The 24,048-nt window shown below is 41.3% G+C and overlaps 1 protein-coding gene and 1 pseudogene across 1 annotated transcript in view; one reads left to right on the top strand and one right to left on the bottom strand.

Annotated features, from left to right (window-relative positions):
• The first annotated feature begins 18,331 nt into the window (after positions 1–18,331).
• LOC129558203 (uncharacterized) lies at positions 18,332–21,193 on the top strand (annotated as a pseudogene).
• Positions 21,194–22,273: 1,080 nt separating this feature from the next.
• MUC16 (mucin 16, cell surface associated) overlaps positions 22,274–24,048 on the bottom strand; it is a 122,554-nt gene continuing 120,779 nt past the window's right edge. The window contains exon 53 of the mRNA XM_088839034.1: positions 22,274–23,563. Coding sequence (XP_088695160.1) covers positions 23,456–23,563 — 108 coding nt within the window. The 3' untranslated portion in view covers positions 22,274–23,455. The remainder of the gene's footprint in view (positions 23,564–24,048) is intronic.

Genomic DNA, 24,048 nt, shown 5'->3' with positions numbered 1-24,048 from the left:
ATTTCCTTTCCTTGTATTTCCTTTTATTGGATTCGCTTAGACTCCTGGTACAGAGTTGACTAGGCCTGGAGAGAAAGGGGACATCATTGCTTTCTTCCTAATCTTACCAGGAAAGTATCTAGTTTCTCACCATTACACTTACTGTTGACCACAGATTTCTTGTAGGTAGTCTTTCCCAGGAAGAGGAACTTCCCTTCTGTTTGTAGTTTGCTGTTATGAATGTATTTTGTCAAGTGCTTTTACAGTTTATTTTCTCCCTTTTTATTCCTGATATTAATAGTCTGTATTTTCCCCTCAGCTTGCATGGATGTACCTCAATTTTATTAATATTCTCAAAGAGTTTGGTTTTGGTTTTGTTGATTTTTCTCCATTGGCTTCCTCTAATTGCATTGATTTCATCTCCAGTTTTTATTATTTTTCTTCTTATGTTTAGTTTTGGTGTAATTTGTTCTTTTTCTAGTTTTGTAAGATTAGGCTTAGATAACTGATTATAGATCTCTCTTCAAGTGTATGCCTTCAATGTTATAAATTTCCTGTAAGCACTGTTTTTGTTAGATCCCACACATTTGATAAATTGCATTTTCATTTTGTTTAATTCAAAATAATTTTTAATTGCTCGAGTCTCTTTTGATCTGTGAATTATTTAGAAGTGTGTTGTTGGGACTTCTCTGGTGGTCCAGTGGCAAAGACGATGCATTCTCAAAGAAGGAATCCCAGGTTCAATCCCTAGTCAGGGAATTATATCCCATATGCTGCAACTAAGACCTGGCACAGCCAAATAAATAAACACATTAAAAAAAGAAGTGTTGTTTCATCTCCAAATATTTGAGGAGTTCCCAATGCCTATTATAGATTTCTAGATTAATGCCTTTGTGGTCTGAAAGCATATATGATTTCTTTTCCTTCAGATTTGTTGTGTTTTATGTTCAACAATGTGTGTTGTCTTCATGAATTTTCAGTATGCACTTGGGAAGAATGTATATTCTGTTGTTGTTTAATGGAGTTAGTCCATTAAATTGAATGGTTTTCAGTTAAATCCAGTTGTTTGAGAACACTGTACAATTCAACTGAGGCTTTCCTGATTTTCTCCCTCCTGGTTCTCATAGTTATGGATAGAGAAGTGTTTAAGTCTGCAGTAATAATAGTGGAGCTGTCTGTTTCTCCTTGCAATTCTATCCGTTTTTCCCTAATGCATTTTGCCACTTTATTGGGTACAAAAGCACAGGGATTGCCTTGTCTCCTTAGAGATCTGACCCCTTTATCATTATGTAATACCTCATTTTATCCCTGTACTTTATCTAAAATTAGATATTTGAACTATTTTTTAATTTTAACATGATATATCTTTCCATATCTTAGTCTTATTCCACCTGTCTTTGATGTTAATGTTGGTTTGTTACAGACAACACATAGTTTTGGATGTTGTTTTTTTTAATTCACTCTGACAGTATCTGTCTTTCAGTTGTTGTATTTGGACCATTGACTTTTTTTCAGGATGTATTTTATATGCTGCTTTTTAAAAATTTATTTTCAATTGGAGGATAATTGCCTTACAATTCTGTGTTGGTCTCTGCCATACATCAACATGAATCAGCAATGCTGTGCTTAATCTCTCAGTTGTGTCCGACTCTTTGAGACCCCATGGACTGTAGCCCGCCAAGCTCCTCTGTCCATGGGGGTTCTCCAGGCAAGAATACTGGAGTGGGTAGCCTATCCCTTCTCCAGGTGATCTTCCTGACCCAGGAATCAACCTGGGGTCTCCTGCACTGTTGGGGGAATCTTTACCAACTGAGCTACCAGGGAAGCCATTAGCTATACATATGTCCCCTCCGTCTTGAACCTCCATCGCACCTCCCATCCCTTCCCACTCCTCTACATTGTCACAGAACACCTGATTTGAGCTCCTTACATCATACAGAAAATGTCCACTGGCTATCTTTTTGCATATGGTAATATATATGTTCTGAATAGTCATTGAAAGGACTGAGGCTGAAGCTGAAGCTCCAATACTTTGGCCACCGGATGCAAAGAGTGGACTCATTGGAAAAGACCCTGATGCTGGGAAAGAGTGAGGGCAAGAGAAGAAGGGGACAACAGAGGATGCTGGGGTGGCATCAATGACTCAGTGGACATGAGTTTGAGGAGACTCAAGAAGATAGTGATGGACAGAGAAGCCTGGCACGCTGCGGTTTATGGGGCTGCAGGGAGTCAGTGGCTGAATAGCAACAGCAACAATGTATACATTTCCTTGCTATTTTCTCAACTGGTCCCATCCTCTCCTTCCCCAACTGTGTCCACAAGGTCCACAAGTCTGTTTTCATGTCTGTGTCTCCACTGCTGCTATAGACCATTGGCTTTCAAGGTGATTATTGATACAGTTGCATTAATATCTATCATAATTTTTTTAGACTCAATTTTAATGTGGCTCACTTTTAAAGTCTTTATTGAATTTGTTTCTGTTTTATGTTTGTTTTTTTGGCCAAGAGGCATGTGGGATCTTAGCTCCCAGACCAGGGATTGAACCCATACCCTCTGCATTGGAAGGTGAAGTCTTAACCACTGGATCAGTGGGGAAGTCCCCCTATCATAATTTTTGTGGTTTCTATCTGTTGCCTTTTTAAAAAATCCCCGTTTGTTTTCTGCCTCCCCTGTTACGTCTTCTCTAGCTTTGAGAATCTTACCTGATCCTATTTTTTCTTCTCCTAGCATATCAGTTATCCTCTATTTACTTTATTATTGGTTGCTCATGAATTTGTAGTATACATTTACAGTTAACCCAAGTTGACCTTCAAGTATCACTAAACCACTTCACTGGTTGTATAAATTCTTCCTGACAGAGTATTCCCAGTTTCTCTCTCCCTGTCCCTTTCAATGTTGCTGTCATTCATTTTACTTCTGCATAAGTTATAATTACCAAACAAATTATTTCATTATTATTTCGAACCAGTGTTATCTGTCAGATTATTTAAGAACTTTAAAAAGTGATATTTTTCCTTTGTTTTTTCTCCAAATCTCTCCCTTTATCATTTGCCTCCCTTGGGAAGAATTTCCTTTAATATTTCTTGCAAAGCCAGTGTACTGGTGACAAATTCCCTAATGTGTTTGTCTCAAAGTCTTTATCTCTTCCATACCCTGGAAGGATAATCTTGCTCAACACAAAATTCTAGTTAGATCCTTTTTAAAAAAATCAACACTTTAAATATTTGATTCACGAATAGTGCAACCACTTGGTCAACTGTCCGGCAGTTTCTCAAATATTAAACCTATAATTATCATATGACCCCACAGTTCCTTTCTCAGCTATATGCCTATGAAAAATGAAAACATATGGTCAACAGAAATTTAGAGATGAAAGTTACATCGATGTTACTCACAGTAGCCAAAAAATGAAAATAATCTAAATGTTTGTTAACAGATGAGAGATAAGAGGATAAACAAAACATTTTATCCATCTAGTGAAGTATTATTTGGCCATAAAATGAAGTATTGGTGAATGCTACCACATGGATGTACCTTGGAAAAATCATAAATGAAACCAATCACAAAAACCGTATGTTACATAATTTTATTCATTTGCAAGCCCCAAATAAGGACATCTGTAGAGACAGATAGTAGATTAAGATTTTCTAAGGCTGGGCACTGAAAGATGAAGATGGGATATTTAGAGTGAAAAAGTGTAGAGACATTTCTTTTTGAGATGGTAAAAATCTTCAAACATTGACTGCGGGAGTCATTGCATATATCTGGGAATATACTGAAACCTTTGAATTGTTGAATGTGATGCATTGTATGGTATGTATGTTATGTCTCAATAAAGGTGTTCATATAAATTAAATACAGAAGAGTTCTGTGATTCAATCTTGTAGGCATATTAGAGTTTCCAGATTAATTAACACATCCATCACCACACATGGTTACTTTTTGTGTGTGTGGTGATATCAATTAATCCAGTGGTCCCCAACCCTTTAGACACCAGGGATACACTTAATTTCTATTATTATTGCCATCAGCTCTAGCTCAAATCATCTGGCATCAGATCCTGCAGGTTGGGGATTAAGTGTTTATCTACTGTCTTGGCTGATTTCAAGTATAAAATGTAGAATTCCATATATTAAATCATCACATTGTAATCTTTAAATACAGACAGTTTTATTAGTCATACCTCAGTAAAACTGGTGGGGGCAGATTTCCAGATATTTCCTGTTTACATAAAGTCTGTTTTTCTTCTATCAGAGAAAATCAGAATTAGTTGCCTTAGGGACATTAGAGTCATTTACATTTTGAAGTTTTCTAGAAATGCAGGCAAAAATCTGATCTAAAATAGATTTCTTTCAATGGGAAGGGAGTTTGGGGGAGACTGGATACACATATGTATGGCTGAGTCCCTTTGCTGTCCGCCTGAAACTATTACAGCATTGTTAATTGGCTATGTTTGTGTTAGTTGCTCAGTCATGTCCGACTTTTTGCGACTCCATGGACTATAGCCCATCAGGCTTCTCTGTCCATGGGATTCTCCAGGCAAGAATACTGGAGTGCATAACCATTCACTTCTCCAGGGGATCTTCCCAACCCAGGGATCAAACCAAGGTCTCCTGCATTGTAGGCAGATTCTTTACTGTCTGAGCCACCAGGGAAGCATATTCCAATATAAAATAAGAAGTTAAATAAAATTTCCTTCCCATGTTAAGTGTGAATTTAGTGAAACCTGTTGATGAAAAAATTAATCTAAGAAAGAAATGGATAATCTTATTTGAGCCACATTGAGGACTATAACCTGGGAACAGCTCCTCAGAAAGCCCCAAGGACATAATATATGCCTATTAGATGTTAAAGCACAGTTATATAAGATTTTGAGACAGAGGACTGTATGTTAAATGATGGATTATTGACAGTTTACACAGTCCAGGTCTACATGCACAAACTAAGTACGAATATGGATCATAGGTATTCGTGACCCCTTACAAGATTAAGCAAGAAGGCTAGCTCTTATGGAGTTATCTTGAGACTAGGAGAATATTGCTCTATGATTGATCAGGTATTTCTACCGGTTGGGGAGGTTTGGCTGATACATAATGCTGATACACAGTACAGAGTAGAGGGGAAGGAGGAGGCCAAAGGGCAGAGAAAAATCTTTATGTTTAAGTTCTCCTTGGCTTGCCTTAGAATACGAATTTTTATTTCATCACCTGACAGTTTAATGAAACATCTCACACTCCGTGCTTAGACTGAGTCCTTGCACTCAGGTTGAGGCTATTGAGTTCAGACTTCCTGCAGATCCAAATGCCCCGGGGTTTCTTTCATTTAAGTACCAAATAAGTGGGGGTGTATACATCATATAACCCCAAAAGCCAATACAAAGTAGTTTCAAAAGCTGCAAAATTCCACGATAAAGGAATCAAAAGGAAAGAAATACAAATGGTGTGCTGCCCCGCAGTACGGAATCGGGGCGGAGCGTCTCTCGGATCTCAGTCGCCTCTGGCGAGCAGCTTGGGCGGTGGACCTGCGACCGGACCCCGGGCGTCCTGTCCATCACTTCGCGCGGCTTTTAGTCCTGGCCCTGGAGCTTCCCTGGGACAGTCAGGCCGGGGGTTGCTGGGGTTCGTTAGTGGGAGGAGCTGTAGACTGAGTATGCGCGGTCCCTTCTTTTTCCCAGGGGTTCATATGTTTTCTCCAGAGTTTTGCAGATATTTGGGAAGCAGAGTCTCAAATCCGTGCTCCTGTCCCCTTCACTTCCTGGGATGATAATAGATCCCTAAATGTTGAGATCCCTCACCTCCTCCCCCACGCCAACTTCTAATTCACAACATTATAATCAATTAACTATTTGCGTTCCGGCTGCATGTCAAACAGTCCCAATATTTTAATCTTTTTTTGCCAGAGCCATGGAATGCTGTTTTTAAAAGATTTATATTTGTCTGTAGCTGTTTTCATGAGAGGAAAGTGAGAGTAACCATTTAGAACTCGGTTGCATCAAATCTCTAGCCTCTCCCCCTAATCTTTGCTGGATACAACAGCCTATAGGAAGTGCTTTGGGTGGAGGGTCTTTTTGTAAATTTTCCAGGGCGTTTTGTCTTGTCAGCATGGCCCCTCCCTGGATTTGTCACCTCGAAAAGATTTTTTCACTTATTTGTCTCGGTTTTTCAATAGAGGTAAAATGTAGTTGATCAATAGAACTTGAAAGTATAAACTAGTTTCAAAGAGGCAAACAAGACGGTGCATTTTAGAAGAAAATAATATATTCCAGTAGTTCACATTCCATTTGTATAGGATTCTTTCACTCTTTATTCCCGAGCATGTGAAGGAAGTTTTTGAGGTCTGTTCTGTACTTTTGGATGTTTTCAAGTAAATTTCCAGAGCTTAGAGTTTGCAGAGCAGAAGTGAGTGTTCCAGTGTGATTAGACATTTATGAACCAATTTCTTTCCCTGGAAACAATTACCTAACACCTTTTTCTGAAAGGAATAGATATTTGGGGTTTTCTGTTTGAACTCGTCAATAAAAGTTGCTCAGTCGTGTTCAACTGTTTGCGACCCCATGACTATACAGTCCAGGGAATTCTCCAGGCCAAAATACTGGAGTGGGTAGCCTTTCCCTTCTCCAGGAGATCTTCCCAACCCAGGGATGGAACCCAAATCTCCTGCATTGCAGGAGGATTCTTTACCAGCTGAGCCACAAGGGAAGCCTGGCAAATGCTTTACAATTTTTTCCCTTCTTTTCTATGTAAATGCTGGGTTTGAGTAACCTTCTGGACTGTTCACACACTGGGTTTGTGACATTTAAAGTAATATCAACCCTTTTCCAAAGCAACTGCAGCATGGAGCAGAAGCCTGTGGTTGCTGAGCCAAGCTATGGTTCCCTTTGCCTGCACAGGGTGTTAGGGTCCAGAGTCGCCCTTCCCTCAAAGGAACAGAGGACACTCATGATAATGCAAGACACACAGCGAGGTTTATTTCCAGCTAGCTGGGGTCCAAGTGTCTGCCCGACGCAGCGGGTTTCAACAAGGACCCCGAGCACTCAGAGCCAAGGGGTTATATAGCATTTTCAAATCGTGATATTTCTAAATTACCTAACTCACAGGAATTTTCTTTACACACACACACAGCTGTGCATATCTCTATCCTGGTGTCTTAACGAGATAAGTTTATCAGACCTGTTTACCTAATTTTCAGTGTCGTAGCCGCCCACATTCTTGGTACTTAAGATTAACTTGTCTCCCAGGTTTTATCTAGTTCTTCTTTCCTCAAGTCACATACTCAGTAAAAATGGTTTTTCCGGCCTCTAAGATGGCTGTTCTTATGCTAACCCATTCTTACAAGGGAAGTACTTCAAGGCCTGTTGGATCCTTCCTAGAGAACCTCCTTCTGCTGGTGTCCACACCCACCATAGGACTTTATATTGAGAAAAGCTACCGAATCCTGGAACGCTGGGGACACATGAGCACACGGGTTGGAGGTGGGTGGGGCATGATGGAGTTTCTGAGTTTGTAGTTGTGCTTCCTGAGGTCTGGTCATTTTTGAGTTCTATGTTGAAGTTTTGCAAAGTTTTGCATTCAGAATGTAATTGATGCATGTTAGGAAAGTCTGAAGGTCAGGTGTTCTGTCTCGTGGACAAAGGGTTGATGAATTTGGGAGTTCATTTATATGAGAACCTTAAACAGAATCAAGCTCATCATTTCCTTACTTGTGAGAATAGAAGCCTGAGGGAGGGGGACCCTCCATGCTTCTGGGGAAGGAGAGGGCGTGTGGCTGCTCAGTTGTCCCTGCCCTTCTTCACCAGGGACTGACACACTGTAGATGTGACACACGCATCTCAACCAAGAGTGTTTAGAGCCTTTCTGAATGTGGGGTGTGGGTTTTTTTTCAAGTTTTTTTTTTTTTAATAATATGGACCATAAAAGTCTTTATTGAATTTATTACAATATTGCTTCTGTTTTAGGTTTTAAATTTTTTGGCCCTGGCGTGTGGGATCTTAGCTCCCCAACCAGGAATTGAACCCACACCCCCTGTATTGGAAGGTGAACTCAGTGGACCACCAGGGGAGTCCTGGGTGGGGATGGTGTGATTTTTGTTTTTTTCTTTCTGAATTGTAGAAAAGCATACTACATATCTGTGTTGATTCCATTATTTGTGTTTCTTTCCTTTTGATTCCTTTATCATGGAATTTTGCAGCTTTTGAAACTACTTTGTATTGGCTTTTGGGGTTATATGATGTAAGTTGATTGACTTATCTTACAGCACAAGATAAGAAAATTGTGGAACCAAGTAGAATTTTGGTTCCATTTAGGCAAGAGAACCTTAAGATGTAAGAGATATGGGTATTTGAAAGTTCTCAGGTGCTTTTTCCATTTTTAGGTCAGTGTTTATCCTTGTCTCTGGAGAACTTTGACTTCTAAGAGGCTATACTTTTCCTCAGGCAAATGATTTCCTATTTTAATGGATGTGGGGAAAAGGCAGTTGAATTTCTGTTTTCACTGATATGAGGAAAACACCTCAGAGCTTATGGAAATCTTTGAAATTCTTAATATATTTCAGGGCTTAATTGAAACCCCTAATGTATTATTATAATATACTACTCATTCTGTAAATATCTGTGTTAAATATAGTGGAAGGAAGGCTTCCCTGGTGGTGCAGTGGTAAAGAATCCACCTGCCAATGCAGGAGACTTGGGTTCGATCCCTGGCTGGAAATACCCCCAGAGGAGGAAACCCACTGCAATATTCTTGCCTGGGAAATCTTATAGACAGAGGAGCCTGTCAGGCTATAGCTGATATAGAGTGTCCAGACACAACTAAGCAACTGAGTACGCATCATAAAACATATCGCTCTTCTTGGAAAAGATCAAAATTCAAACTTTGAAGTATGATTTCTACTTAATTCATATTGCTTTCATACCATTGTGAAGTTGAAAAATTGTAAGTTGAAGCATCATAAGTTGGGGGCAGTTGATAGAAACTTTTTTTTCCCCCTTGTTGTTTTTGTTAGAAAGGAATTTGTAAATTTTTTTACGGTCTGTGGTTTTATATCTGTTAAATGTTTAAAGGATTAAATCTTGAAGTGATTTCCTATGTGGAAAAGTTTAATTTCAAAAAGCAAAAACTAGGGACTTCCCTAGTAATCCAGGGGCTAAGACTTTGAGTTCCCAATGCAGGGGGCCTGGGTTTGAGCCCAGGTCAGGGAACTAGATCGCACATGCCACAACTAAGACCCAGTGCAACCAAATAAATAAATATTTTAAAAGATTAAAATAAAAAGCAAAAGCTAATTAAAAATAATGATTAATTGTAGGAAAATACAGCATATGTAAATTTCTTATTTTCATTAAGTAATGCATGGGATGAAATTAAAAGACGCTTACTCCTTGGAAGGAAAGTTATGACCAACCTAGATAGCATATTAAAAAGCAGAGACATTACTTTGCCAACCAAGGTCCGTCTAGTCAAGGCTATGGTTTTTCCTGTGGTCATGTATGGATGTGAGAATTGGACTGGGAAGAAAGCTGATCGCTGAAGAATTGATGCTTTTGAACTGTGGTGCTGGAGAAGACTCCTGAGAGTCCCTTGGACTGCAAGGAGATCCAACCAGTCCATTCTAGAGGAGATCAATCCTGGGTGTTCATTGGAAGGACTGATGCTAAAGCTGAAACTGCAATACTTTGGCCACCTCATGCGAAGAGTTGACTCACTGGAAAAGATTCTGATGCTGGGAAGGATTGGGGATGGGAGGAGAAGGGGACAACAGAGAATGAGATGGCTGGATGGCATCACCGACTCGATGGACATGAGTTTGAGTGAACTCCGGGAGTTGGTGATAGACAGGGAGGCCTGGCGTGCTGTGATTCATGGGGTCGCAAAGAATCAGTCACAACTGAGCGACTGAACTGAACTGAACTGAACTGAATGCATGGAAAGGTTGAATAAAAAATTTTTTTTTAAAAAAAATTCCTAATATAAAAAACTTATGGTGTTGGAGAAGACTCTTGAGTCCCTTGGACTGCAAGGAGATTCAACCAGTCCATCCTAAAGGAAATCAGTCCTGAATGTTCATTGGAAGGACTGATGCTGAAGCTGAAACTCCAATACTTTGGCTACCTGATGTGAAGAACTGACTTAATTGAAAAGAGCCTGTTGCTGGCAAAGATTGAAGGTAGGAGGAGAAGGGGACGAAAGAGGATGATATGGTTGGATGGCATCACTGACTCGATGGACATAAGTAAACTCTAGGAGTTGGTGATGGACAGGGAGGTCTGGCATGCTGCAGTCCATGGGGTTGCAAAGAGTCGGACATGACTCAGTGACTGAACTGAACTGAAGATAGGAAACTAACCTACATATCCTGCTCTATTTTGCTCTTATTCCAGCCACCCTGGAGTAGGAAATGGCAACCCACTCCAGTATTCTTGCCTGGAGAATTCCATGGACAGAGGATCCTGGTGGACTACAGTCCATGGGGTCGCAAAGAGTTGGAGACAACTGAGCGAATAACCCTTTGAAATAAGCAGTTTTGATTACTTCCTGATTTCATTTTGTTAGTGTTTCCTTGTATAAAAACAAACCAGTGCGAATGCTTACTGGGTTTGTTCTTATAATGAGCTGTCAGGGGTTCACATATTTGATGTTTGCCTAGTACTATAAGGTAAGTCTCATCCTTCCCTTTTATCCTGGTGCTTCTTACCTGGACAGGCTGATAAGAAAGCCTAGAGGTTCTTGCTTTGTGAGCTGCTGTTTGCTGGGGAGCTTTTCCTATGCCCTGTGCTGACTGCCCCTGTGTAGCATGGTTGACCCCACCAAGCCTGAGTTCTATACACAGAGAACACCGAGTTGGAAGTTTTGGTAATTCCTTATTGTTTCTGAGTAGGAGTATGGGAATTAGGCCTTTGTTAAACTAGTGCTCAGTCAATGTGTTGGCTGGAACCTGCCTGTGTTTTTAAGTAAAAATGTAACTGAGGCTGGGATTGCCTGCTCTTAGGAGAGGAAAAGCCTGATTATATCCTGTGAATGAGGTGAGCCCTTCAGATGGTCACTGCTTAAAGAGCAGTTATTTCAGAGAAAAAGCATTTGGAAAAGGTGGCCACTAGGTGGCAGGCTGAGCCCACGCCTAATAGCAGAGGGCTCAGTAGTCAGTCCGGAGAAGGCAATGGCAAGGCACTCCAGTACTCTTGCCTAGAAAATCCCATGGATGGAGGAGCCTGGTAGGCTGCAGTCTGTGGGGTCGCTACAAGTCAGACATGACTGAGCGACTTCACTTTCCCTTTTCACTTTCACACATTGGAGAAGGAAATGGCGACCCACTCCAGTGTTCTTGCCTGGAGAATCCCAGGGACGGGGGAGCCTGGTGGGCTGCCGTCTATGGGGTCACACAGAGTCGGACACGACTGAAGTGACTTAGCAGCAGCAGCAGCAGCAGCAGTCAGTCAGTCAGTCACAGACACTTTGTGACCTCATGGACTGTAGCCCGCTAGGCTCTTCTTTTCATGAGATTCTCCAGACAGGAATACTGGAGTGGTTGTCATTTCCTCCTCCAGGGAATCTTCCTGAGCCAGGAATCGTACCTGCATCTCCCGTGTCTCCTGCTTTGCAGGCAGATTCTTTTACCTTTGAGCCACTGGGGAAGCCCTTCACCAGAACTTTTATGTACATCTGCTGCTGCCCCGCCTCTACTGCAGCAAAGCTCCTGACCCTCTGAGTTAGGGGGACAAAACACATACACAGCAAAGGGATTAGTTCAAACCAGTTTAAGCCTGGGGTGCTTAAACTCTATAAAATAACCAGTTATCATGGAGGAGGTCTCTGATCCTGATCCTGCACTAGTGTGCACCTCTCTGGAAGCAAACATTTATGAATGCCAGGGTAGAGAGGACACACTCTTTTCTGGGACTTAACACATTATTGGGGTTTCCCTGAAAGAGGAGAGTGAAAAGGTTGGCTTGAAGCTCAGCATTCAGAAAACAAAGATCATGGCATCTGGTCCCATCACTTCATGGGAAATAGATGGAAAAACAGTGGAAATAGTGTCAGACTTTATTTTTTTGGGCTCCAAAATCACTGCAGATGCTGATTGCAGCCATGAAATTAAAAGACGCTTACTCCTTGGAAGGAATGTTATGACCAACCTTGATAATATATTAAAAAGCAGAGACATTACTTTGCCAACAAAGGTCCGTCTAGTCAAGGCTATGGTTTTTCCCGTGGTCATGTATGGATGTGAGAGTTGGACTGTGAAGAAAGCTGATCGCCGAAGAATTGATGCTTTTGAACTGTGGTGTTGGAGAAGACTCTTGAGAGTCCCTTGTACTGCAAGGAGATCCAACCAGTCCATTCTAAGGGAGATCGATCCTGGGTGTTCATTGGAAGGACTGATGCTAAAGCTGAAACTGCAATACTTTGGCCATCTCATGCGACGAGTTGACTCACTGGAAAAGACTCTGATGCTGGGAAAGGTTGGGGGTGGGAGGAGAAGGGGACGACGGAGAATGAGATGGCTGGATGGCATCACCGACTCTGTGGACATGAGTTTGAGTGAACTCCGGGAGTTGGTGATGGACAGGGAGGCCTGGTGTGCTGTGATTCATGGGGTCGCGGAGAGTCGGACACTACTGAGCGACTGAACTGAACTGAACTGGTACCTCAGCTGGTAAAGAATCTGCCTGCAGTGTGGGAGACCTGGGCTCGATCCCTGGGTTGGGAAGATCCCCTGGAGGAGGGCATGGGAACCCACTCTAGTATTCTTGCTTGGAGAATCCCCATGGACAGGGGAGCCCAGTAGGCTGTAGTCCATTGTGTCGCAAAGCGTCGGACACGACTGAGCAACTAAATACAGCAGCACATACAGCATAACCCATTATTGACCAGGGTATTCTTGCAGAAACTAACACTTGTGGCGTTAATGCTTCTCTAGTCAATAATGTGTTAAAATGTAATCTAGGGAAGAACAGGAGAGAAGGAACAAAAGGAAAAAGATATTGAAAAAGGTCCACAATTTTTCAGTTGGAAATACAAAACGCACTAAAAGAATTTACAGGAGTTTCCCTGGTGGCACAGTGGTTAAGACTGTGCTCCCAATATGTGTGTGTGTATTGGGGAGTGGTGGGCTGGGTTCGACCCCTGGTCAGAGAACTAGATCTTGCATGCCACAACTAAGACCCTGCATAGTCAAACACACACACACACACACATATGTATATTTTAATAAGAATTTACATAGCTAAAAAGATGAAAAGGACAATCCTTGCCTTTTGGACCTCTAGAATGTAGGTTGTTTTTTGTTTGTTTTTGTTTGTTTTTTTCCTTTGTTTGTTTGGTTTTATTATGTTTTTTAGCTGCAGCCTGCAGGATCTTAGTTCCCCCACCAGGGATCAAACCCATACCCCTGCATTGGGATCACAGTCTTAACCACTGGACCACCAGGCAAGTCCCCAAAACTTAGGTTTAGAATCAGTGTTACTGTCTCCTATAATGAAAGAATTTACAAACCTTCCTATAGTTACTCACTGCAAGGTCTCGTATTTGTTGTACTTAAATTTATACTGCATGATCTTAGAGGAACTGCTGAATATAATATAGAGGACATATTGGTATACTTCAGAACCCTGCCTGTCCTTATGATCACAGCGTCCATTGTTGTAAAATATCCGGTAGTGAGCAGGAAAGCTCTGAACCAGTAAATCATACAAATTAAGTTCTTGCTACTTCCAAATTGCCTTCACAAAATGAAATTCCATGGTCCTTATGCCTTAGTTAAATTAGTGATATGGTCCAGTACAAGTTAAAAAGGGCTTTTGAGGATTGAAAAGTGTTGTTAGAAACCTTTAATTTTGGGATTATGTAAATTTGCAGTTATCCCCAGTGCTTCTACTTTGAACAGACTCATTTGACCTGTTCTTAAGCCTAGAAAGAGTTACAGACACCTCACAGTGGAATGCCACAGTCTTGAGGCTGTTGTCCTAGCAAGTAAACCCCTTATTCCCAGTCTCCAACGTTGTGGAAATGACTGACTCCATCCACTCAGCAGCTGCTGAACATTCTACTTTCACAGATTTGGCTAAGTCTGTTCTGTTCAGTGTCTGTTTCAGCAGCCCGTCATCTGCATTTGGCCTTCTCCTCTGAAGGGACATGGATAGCTTTACCTGGTTACCCTGGGGGAACCTCGGCACCATTGCCACTGCATGCAGCCTCAGCGGGTAGGGTCTGTCCTGCATCCACTTTGTGCCATGAGCAGAGGGGTGACGTGGCATTAATGACATCTCTTCTGAGGAAGTTCATTTGACATTTAGGACATCAGATCAGATCAGATCAGATCAGTCGCTCAGTCGTGTCCGACTCTCCGCGACCCCATGAATCACAGCACGCCAGGCCTCCCTGTCCATCACCAACTCCCGGAGCTCACTCAAACTCATGTCCACAGAGTCGGCGATGCCATCCAGCCATCTCACTCTCCGTCGTCCCCTTCTCCTCCCGCCCCCAACCTTTCCCAGCATCAGAGTCTTTTCCAGTGAGTCAACTCGTCGCATGAGGTGGCCAAAGTATTGCAGCTTCAGCTTTAGCATCAGTACATACGATATTGAAAAAGGAGGGTTTGTTTGGATGGGCATTGCTTCAAACATATGAGGCCTTTCCTCAAGGAACTTCATTTATGTTGATATTTTTTATTTTCTCATAACCAGCAGTGCCAGATAATCAGACAGGTTTCTGACCATAGGTAATATTTATGGGCTCCTTCTTCCAGAAAAAACAAACAAACAAACAAACATATGAGGCCTGGATATCCTTTAATGGATGCATTTAAAAAAATAATAAACAGAAGGCTTCCCCCTTCCTGATACCATGAAGAAATAGCAGTAGTCCCTCTCAGCACCCACAACATTGTCTAGATTTCCTAGATGTTTTGGAAGCAACAAATCCCTTGTTTACAAGTTTATTGGAGTGCATTTATGCTGTTACTTGCAAATTGGGCCACCTTGAACCGAAATTCCCTACTACAAAAGGCTCGAAACTGTTCAATTTGCCTTACAAAAAGCACACCACAGGGGCTTCAGTACCTACCTCATATACCTCCTGGTTACCCATGATGCCTTACATTGTAATTTCTGTCTCTCTCTCTTTTTAAAATTTTATTTATTTATTTTTGGCCTCACTGGGTCTTCATTGCTGCATAAGTGGTTGTGGCAAATGGGGGTTACTCTCTAGTTGCAGTGGTCAGGCTTCTCATTGCAGTGACTTCTCTTGTTGTGGAGCACAGGCTCTAGGGTGCGTGGGCTTCAGAAATCGTGGTGCAGGGGCTTAGTTACTCTGTGGCATGTGGAATCTTCCCAGACCAGGGATTGAATCTGTGTCCCTTGCATTGGCAGGCAGATTTTTTAACCTATTGGACCACCTGAGAAGTCCTCTCTCTTATCTTAGTAATGATCACAAGATATTTATCAGTTTCATTAATCATGTCAGAGAACCAGAGAACCAGCTCTCTAATTGCAGTGCACAGGCTTCTCATTGTGGTGGCTTCTCTTGTTGCAGAGCATAGGATCTAAGTGCATGGGCTTCAGTAGTTGTGGCTCACGGGCTTAGTTACTCCATAGTATGCGGAGATTCCTGTTTTAGAGGAGTAAACCTTTCATAGTCTATTGGGAGCATGTGATATCATCAGCTGAGGAATTCCTGTGCTCAGGGATATAGCTGCTGTGTTGCACTTAGTTGTTCAGTCGTGTCCAACGCTTTGTGACCCGGTGGACTGTAGCCTGCCAGGCTCCTCTGTCCATGGGATTTCCAGGCAAGAATACTGGAGTGGGTGGCCATTTCCTTCTCCAGGGGATTTTCCTGACCCAGGATTTGAATCCATGTCTCCTGTGTCTCCTGCGTTGCAGGTGGATTCTTTACCACTGAGCCATCAGGGAAGCCCAGGGATTGAGCTGTCATGCTCCTTTACTCCCTAGGGGAGCTTGGATGCAACTGTATGTAGGAGGGCAGCCTCTAGAGTGGCTACTCAGGAAACAACTTCCTCCTGAATGGAAAATGATTTTTTGTTCTTTTGGAGGAAAGTACTGCTGACACCTTTATATAATGTATCACGGACAAATCCACCATCTGACTGTTATGGACTAGAAGAAGCTCCCTTGCAATCTTCAGCTTCTTAACTTAAAAAAATAATTTGGCTGCATCAGGTCTCAGATGTGGCAAGTGAGACCCTCGTTGAGTCATGCAGGACGATTTGTTGCTGTGTATGGGCTCTCTTGTGGCGTTTGGGCTCCAGAGCACACAGGCTCAGGGGTTACGGAGTGAGCCCAGTTGCTTTGCAGCATGTGGGATCCTAGTTCCCTGACCAGGGATTGAATCCGCATCACTTGCATTGCAAGACAGACTCTGGATCACTGGACCACCAGGGGAGTCTCATTAACTTTTGAAAAAGTGTCAGCAGGGCCCAGGAGAGATTATTGTGGTTCTGTGGGAAACACTTTTTTGGTATGTTATTATCTCTGTGTGTGTGTGTACCAAAAATTGGCTGGAAACAGTTTTGATGTACACAAACATAGGGAATTTATAATCTTAAGTTTTTATGCCTTCTTCCTCATGTCTGAGCTCTAAGTTACAAATAACCTTCTAACCTGTCAAATTGAACAAAGAGAAAAAGAAAGAACTGGGTTTGTGATAAATATTACTCAAAGTGGAAGCTGTGTTTTTCTGCAAGAATATTTTCATTCTAAGTTAGCAGCATCTGATTACTTCTAAGGGCTTGGAATACTTTAGGACAAAATGACCAGCTGGACCTTGTTAAAAGTTGGATGCCACAGGCCTCCTGAACTCTCGTATTTGGTGATGGGAATAGAACGCTATGTTTTTATTCATTTTACCTTCATACAGACTTGAGCCTCTCTCATGGAATGTGTAGATGGTGGGTAGTAAAGAAGGAGAGGAAGGAGTTTTTCTCTCAACAAGTGGGTGATCTTGAATTGATAATATTTGTTTCATTTGTGTAGTATTTCTGCCATTTCTCAACACACTGTGGACCCTGCCACTAGATAGCAACAGATTTGTAATGTGGGGCTTCCCTGGTGGCTCAGTGGTAAAGAATCCAGCTGCCAAAGCAGGAGACACGAGTTTGATCTCTGATGCAGAAAGATCCTACATGCCTCGGAGCAGCTAAGCCCATGTGCCACCACTGCTGAGCCCATGTGCAGCAACTACTGAAGCCCATGGCCCTAGAACCTGTGCTCCACAACAAGAGAAGCCACCTCAGTGAGAAGCCTGAGCACTGCAACTAGAGAGTAGCCCCCACTTGCCACAACTAGAGAAAAGCCCACACAGCAACGAAGACCTACTGTAGGCAAAAATAAATAAAACAGACTTGTAATGTGATCACAGTAAAATTATGTAAGGATTTTTCACATGTTTATGATACTGTTAAATTCACGAGGAAGTAAGCATGGACAGAGAGTTTCTAATGAACAAGTCAAAAATACATAAATGGGAAATAACAGAGTCATAAGTAACCCTCCTATAAGTGGAGTATGGATGTACAGAGCTGTCAGTCTCACTCATCCTACTGTACACATATATGGGATGTTTTAGGACTCAGTGGTCTTTGAGGATGTGACTGTGAACTTCACCCTGGAAAAGTGGGCTTTACTGGATTTTTCACAGAAGAAACTCGACAGAGATGTGATGGGGGAAACCTTCAGGAACCTGGCCTCAGTAGATAAGGATGACAATTGACCTTCACCTTGTCAAAGGACATGTTTTTCTGCCCATCAGTATTTTTCTAAGAGGTGGAATGTGTAAAGGGAGGACATTGGTAAATAAATAAATTAGGTATTGTCACAGCTCATAGTAGAACTAGAGTCTACTGATTTTTCTATAACTTCTAACACTTAGGAACAACATGGGAAGATCATGACATTGAAGATCAGTACAGAAATCAGGGGAGAAAATGAAGGTGAGTGGCATTCACAGTAGAAAGCAGTATTTCACATGAGAATTATGTCATTGTACAATATTTTAAAAAGAAACAAGGTAATCCATGCTTCAAATGTATTGCTCCTCAAAATTTTCACCAAATTACTTTCTTATATATGATATAATGTTCAGTGTTTGCAAAATAGTTCACTTGGAAACAGAATTAATAAGTCCTATATATAAATATCACCATTTTGGTGAGTCCTCTTGTGGAGTACTAGGTATATTCAATTTAGAACAATTCACATGTGATAGAAAAAACCTATGCTTTTGCTATAAATTGTAAAAGTGTAGCCAAAGCATTTTTAATAAATATGAAATCATTAACAAAGAGATCATTAATACTTCCTTTTTATTTTTTTTTGCAGAAGTCAGAAGGCAGAGAGAATCTGTGAAGGTAAAGAGGATAGTCCCTGTGATAAAATGTCAAGCTTATTTCAAATTGCAATCTGAACAAGAAAACTCTTATCAGAGTAAGACCATGGGGACACAAACCATGTGGAAAAGACCTCATGCATCATTCCTCCCATAATAAGTCCACCAGAAGTCACATTGAACACAAGCCATATGAGTATCAGGAAAATGGAGAGAATAAATGCAATGTATGTGGGAAAGCCTTTAGTTACCTGCAGTGTTTTGAAAAACATAAAAGAAATTACAGTGGAGAGAAAACCTATAAATGTAAGAAATGTGGGAAAGCCTTCATATGGCTCAGAACTTTGCAAAGACACTTGTTAACACATAGTGAGTGTGCCTCTTGTAAGTATAAATCCTGTGGGAAAACTTATAGTTCTTCAGCTTCACTTCAGAAACATGAAAGAACCCACACTGGGGAGAAATCTTATAAATGTAAATGTTGTGGAAAAGCCTATAGATATTATCAACCTTTCTGAACACAAAAGAGGACTCATACAGGAGAAAAATCCTACGAATGTAGAAAATGTAGTAAAGCATTCAGTTGTCTCAGTTCACTCTGAATACATGAAAAAACTCATACCAGAAGGAAACCTTATGACTGTAAACAATGTGGTAAAACCTTCAGATACTACCCCTCCTTCAAAACACAAAAGAGTTCACACAGGAGAGAAATCCTATGAATGTAAGTCATGTGGTAAGACTTTCAGTTCTAACATAGATTTCCGAACACATAAAAGAAATCACAATGAAGAAAAACCCTACCAATGCAAAAATGTGGTAAAGCCTTCAGTTGTCCCAGTTCTTTTGGGAAACATCAAAGAATTCATACTGGGGAAAAACCTTATGAATGTTAAGGAATGTGGAAAAGCCTTTAGAGCTCTTGCAAGCCTTCATGTGCACTTGATCACTCATACTGGAGTTGGACCTTATAAGTGTAAGCAGTGTGGGAAAGCATCTATTTCCCCCAGTTCATTTCAAATGCACCAAAGGAGTCACACTGGAGAGAGACCCTATGAATGTAAACAGTGTGGCAAAACCTTCAAGTATTACCCCTCCTTTCAAAAACATGAAAGAACCCACCCTGGAGACAAACCTTATGAATATAGGGAGTGTGGAGGAGCTTTTAGTTGTTCAATCTCACTTTGAATACATGAAAGAACACACACTGGAGAGAAACTCTATGAATGTAACCAGTGTGGAAAAACCTGCAGAGGTTATACTTCCTTAGAAATGCACCGAAGAATTAATATTCTACTAATGTAAACAATGGAAAAGCCCTCAGATGTTGTTAAGTTTTCAAAGACATGAGAGAAATCACACTGGAGAAAAACCCTACGAGTATAAAAAATGTCATAAAGTGTTCAGGTGTCCCAGTTATCTTCAAACATGTGAAAGAACTCACACTAGAGAAAAACCCTATGAGTGTAAACAATGCGGTAAAGCCTACAGAGGATATGGTTCCTTACAAACCCATGAAAGGACTCACACAGGAGAGAAACCCTATGCATGTACAGAATGTGGAAAAACTTTCAGGTGGTACCAGAGTTTTCAAAGACATGAGAGAACTCACACTGGAGAGAAACCCTATGAATGTAAAGAATGCGGGAAAGCCTTCAATCATCCCACTTCCTTCCGAAGGCATGAAAGGACTCACCTCACAGGGTAAAACACCTTGACTGTAAAGAGTGTGGGAAAAACTCCAGTTGGTCTTCATCATTAAATGTTAAAACTCCCACCAGAAATTACTCCCACCAGAAATAATAATAATGTTACTCATGTGAGTAACATGAGAACTCATAGCTTGATGAAAATTAATCTGGGTATAATGTTCCAGAGAGCCAAAGAATTGATGCTTTTGAACTATGGTGTTGGAGAAAACTCTTGAGAGTCCCTTGGACTGCAAGGAGATCCAACCAGTCCATCCTAAAGGAGGTTGGTCCTTGGTGTTCATTGGAAGGACTGATGTTGAAGCTGAAACTCCAGTACTTTGGCCACCTGATGCTAAGAGCTGACTCTTTTGAAAAGACCCTGATACTGGGAAAGATTGAGGGCAGGAGGAGAAGGGGACGACAGACAATGAGATGGTTGGATGGCATCACTGACTCACTGGACATGGGTTTGGGTGAACTCTGAGAGTTGGTGATGGACAGGGAGGCCTGGCATGCATGGGGTCACAAAGAGTCAGACACGACTGAGCGACTGAACTGAACTGAATGTTCCAGAAAACTTTCAACCACAAAAGAATTGTTAACAGGTTGTAAATATATTGGGTTTATCAAGCCTCTTTCTTAAACGACATCACTAGAGTGTGAGTTTCTACTAGTTAGTTTTATACATGAGTATTGGGGTGATATAATTCTGCAAGTCATCTTTCAACAGTAGTTGTTCAGTTCCTCAGTCATGTCTGGTTCTTTGCGACTATAGCCCACTAGGCTCCTCTGTCCTTGGAATTTCCTAGGCAAGAATACTGGAGTCTGTTGCTCCAGGGGAATCTTCCCGACCCAGCAATCGAACCTGTGGCTCCTGCACTGGCAGGTGCATTCTTTACCACTGGGCCACCAGAGAAGCCAGTCAACAGTAGTACATGAGATTAAAAGGTAGTGCTTTTCCTTTGAATCAGTTAATATTTTCTCTCTCCATTTGAAAGTCTATTGGATCCATGGGTGAATTGAAATGTATATCTGATGCGTGTGTAGTCAGGTTTCATTTTTTATAATTTTATTCTGTATTAAGAAGCAATTGGAAAATTTGGTCATTTGTTGGGATTTTCCTACAGGATATCTGGATTCTGGACAATTCCTGGATGTCTTTATAGTCTGTTTTCTGTGTTTTCTCTTTAACAACAAAGCTCCTTTTTTGGGAGTTTCATGTGAATAATTGTTTTTATATTTGGACCTTTGCTTGTTGTCCTTCCTCTGACTGGTATTTGGTGACTAGATTTCGAGAAGAGAGACCTGTGATGGGACAGATATCTGATTCTCTATGTAATGTTAGAAACAAAATTTTCTAGCATCCATCTTATTTATGGTTCTATGGTAGAATTCACTGATAGCCTTACTTGCATGGGATTTGGAAAGCAGAAGCAAACAAGGCATTAGTCAGAGTTTGGAGGCACCATACATGAAGAGAGACGCCCATATATGGGCTTCCCTTGTGGCTCAGCTGGTAAAGAATTCTCCCACAATGTGGGAGACCTGGGTTCAATCCCTGGGTTGGGACGATCCCCTAGAGAAGGGAATGGGCTACCCACTTCAGTATTCTGGCCTGGAGAATTCCATGGACTGTGTAGTCCATGGTGTGTCGCAAAGAGTCAGACACAACTGAGTGACTTTCACTTAAGGATACTATCTTTTAGCCCATCATTTTGGATTCTTTGACCTTCCAATCAAGAGTACCTCAAAACCACCAACAGTGTTTGTTTTCCATTTTTGTAGAGCTGTAGGTTTCCACTAATGTCTTCCCAAGATCCACATCAAAGATCCACCGGAATTGGGATTTTTCTGTCAGGCTTCTTGTGTCCACCAAGAAGCTACTTTGGATTTTACTGTTTGGGAGTATTGTCTGATTCCACTTTTCTCTAGATTATATCCATTTAAAGTCTAAAGTGTTTAACAAACACTTTATGCTGTTAATGGTGCTAGCGAGTGTGTTTTCCTGATTCACCACGACACCTACAGTGGTTCAGTGAAAAAACAAGGGAGTTTGTTTCTTTACTGCATTGTACATTGGCTGCCTTCACCTGATCTTTTATTTCTGAAAATAAACTCCTTCCTTGTGTTGGTGTGTCCTGTTCTTGTAGTTGACTATAATCGCTCAATATGTTTTAAATTATGTTTGTATGTAAGAAGTCTGTGAGTTTCTTTACCACAGGAATGCTTTGGTAGTTGTTTCATAGAAACATTTTATTAACTATTCTCTAAACCATCACATGCTAACAAACACTGTGTTTTTAATTTCTTGAGAGGATATATGAAAATGACCCATTATAATGATCAATTTTCAGGTAAACTTTGTAATTTTCTTCCTTTGTTCATTATATTTTATAAGTCAAGATTATGTCCATATGAATCCAGGTGTTTTTTCTGCCAAGAAATTTTTCTGTTTTTTCTTTTTAGTTTTAATTTTTTTCATGTAGCTAATTTCTTAATTGTTCTTAATACCCAGAATCAGGTGGGGTTTTTTTTTTTTTTTTAGTTTGTTTGTTTTTTGGCTGTGCTATACAGCATGCAGGATCTTAGTTCCTGGACCAGGGATCGAACCTGGGCCTTCTGCACTGGGAGCATGGAGTCCTAGTCACTGGACCACCAGGCAAGTCTGGGATTTACAGTTTCTGAGAGTGAGGTATTAAACAGTAAAAGAGCATCTACAGTATTAGCATCATGCCTGGTATGCTTCAAGCTGTGTGTTGGGGAGTCTCTGCTTTAACCATTCAGTTAGATTCAGTGCAGAAAAAAATGAAAAAAGGGACTGTCTTTATTATTTTTTCTCTCAGATCTTTCCCCTGAGTTTTATTCATCTTTAAATCCAAAGTAGACTCTATCTCTCTAGAGTTTGCTGCCACTCTGGGATTCAGTCTTCCCAGATACCAAGTCCCAGGGCTGACTGCAGAATCGTGGCTGACCCACTCATTCCTCTTAGTCTATTTCCCACCTTGGAGGACCTGTGATGAAGGAGAGGAGTCAGTGAACATCCTGGTGAATCTGAACATCAGAGACTAAAGTAGTTCACAAGGAACTTGAGACTGCCAGGGCTTTGGGGAAGGGGGTGCAGAACATGGAGGAATAGAGATGGGGTGATATCTGCCCAGGAGTCAAGGAGAGAGGTGTTCAGGGGGAGACTAGGAAGGTAAACCTCACTTAAGTGGGATGTTGATTTTGTTCGTCTGTGCCTATTTCACCAATCCTGGTGTCCCTGAGGGTGTGAAACCATCAGACAGAAGTTGCAGTTGTCTTCACGACATAACGAAGGGGAGACCTTTTCTCTCAGTCCACTGTGAACCAGGCCAAGAAAGGCCTGAAGGTTGTGTCCAACCAACGTGGTTTATTTCTGTTCCAACCAACCTCCTTTGGAACCCGTCTGGGAAAAGGGGACTTGAGCAGGTGTCACTGCAGCTTCCTCAGATCCAGGTGTGGCAGGTAACAGCCCATGCTATTGGGCTGGTGTTGTTGAACCTCATACTCTGCCTCCTTCTTCCGCTGGTGGACAGTGACCTGCGAGGGTGAACAGAGGGCTCAGAATGGACCAGTCATCTACCCAACTATGGGAGGCTACAGGCCAAGGATATGGCCACAACCACAGAGACCTGCTCTTCCTGTGTGTCTCTCTTCCTGTTTTCTCTTTTTCTCTTAATTTTCTCTCAGTCTCTCCTTTCCCCCTCTTTTTCTTCTTTCTTCCCTTTAACTCTCCATTTTTTCCCTACCATTTTCTCTCTGATGGCCCCTTCATTTTTTTATCTTTAAAAAAAATTTGGTTTTTTGTTTCTTTTTTCTGATATCCCCTTCATATCTTGTCTCCTTCCCCTAACCCCAGCTTAACTGATATTCAGTAAATTGCATATATTTTTCAAAATGTTTAAAGTTTATTAGAATTAGACATCTTTCAAAGAATAAGTATGTAGTCTTTTTTTTTTTTTCCATTTACTTGAAATGTGATCAGTAGTGTGCATGGTGGGTTCATTAGCTTTCAGCATCTGCTT

Source organism: Moschus berezovskii, chromosome 8 (genome assembly GCF_049115385.1).
Source record: "Moschus berezovskii isolate FMDL1 chromosome 8, NW_MosBer_1.0, whole genome shotgun sequence".
Classification (NCBI taxonomy): domain Eukaryota; kingdom Metazoa; phylum Chordata; class Mammalia; order Artiodactyla; family Moschidae; genus Moschus; species Moschus berezovskii.
This window is presented reverse-complemented; position numbering and strand designations above follow the sequence as displayed.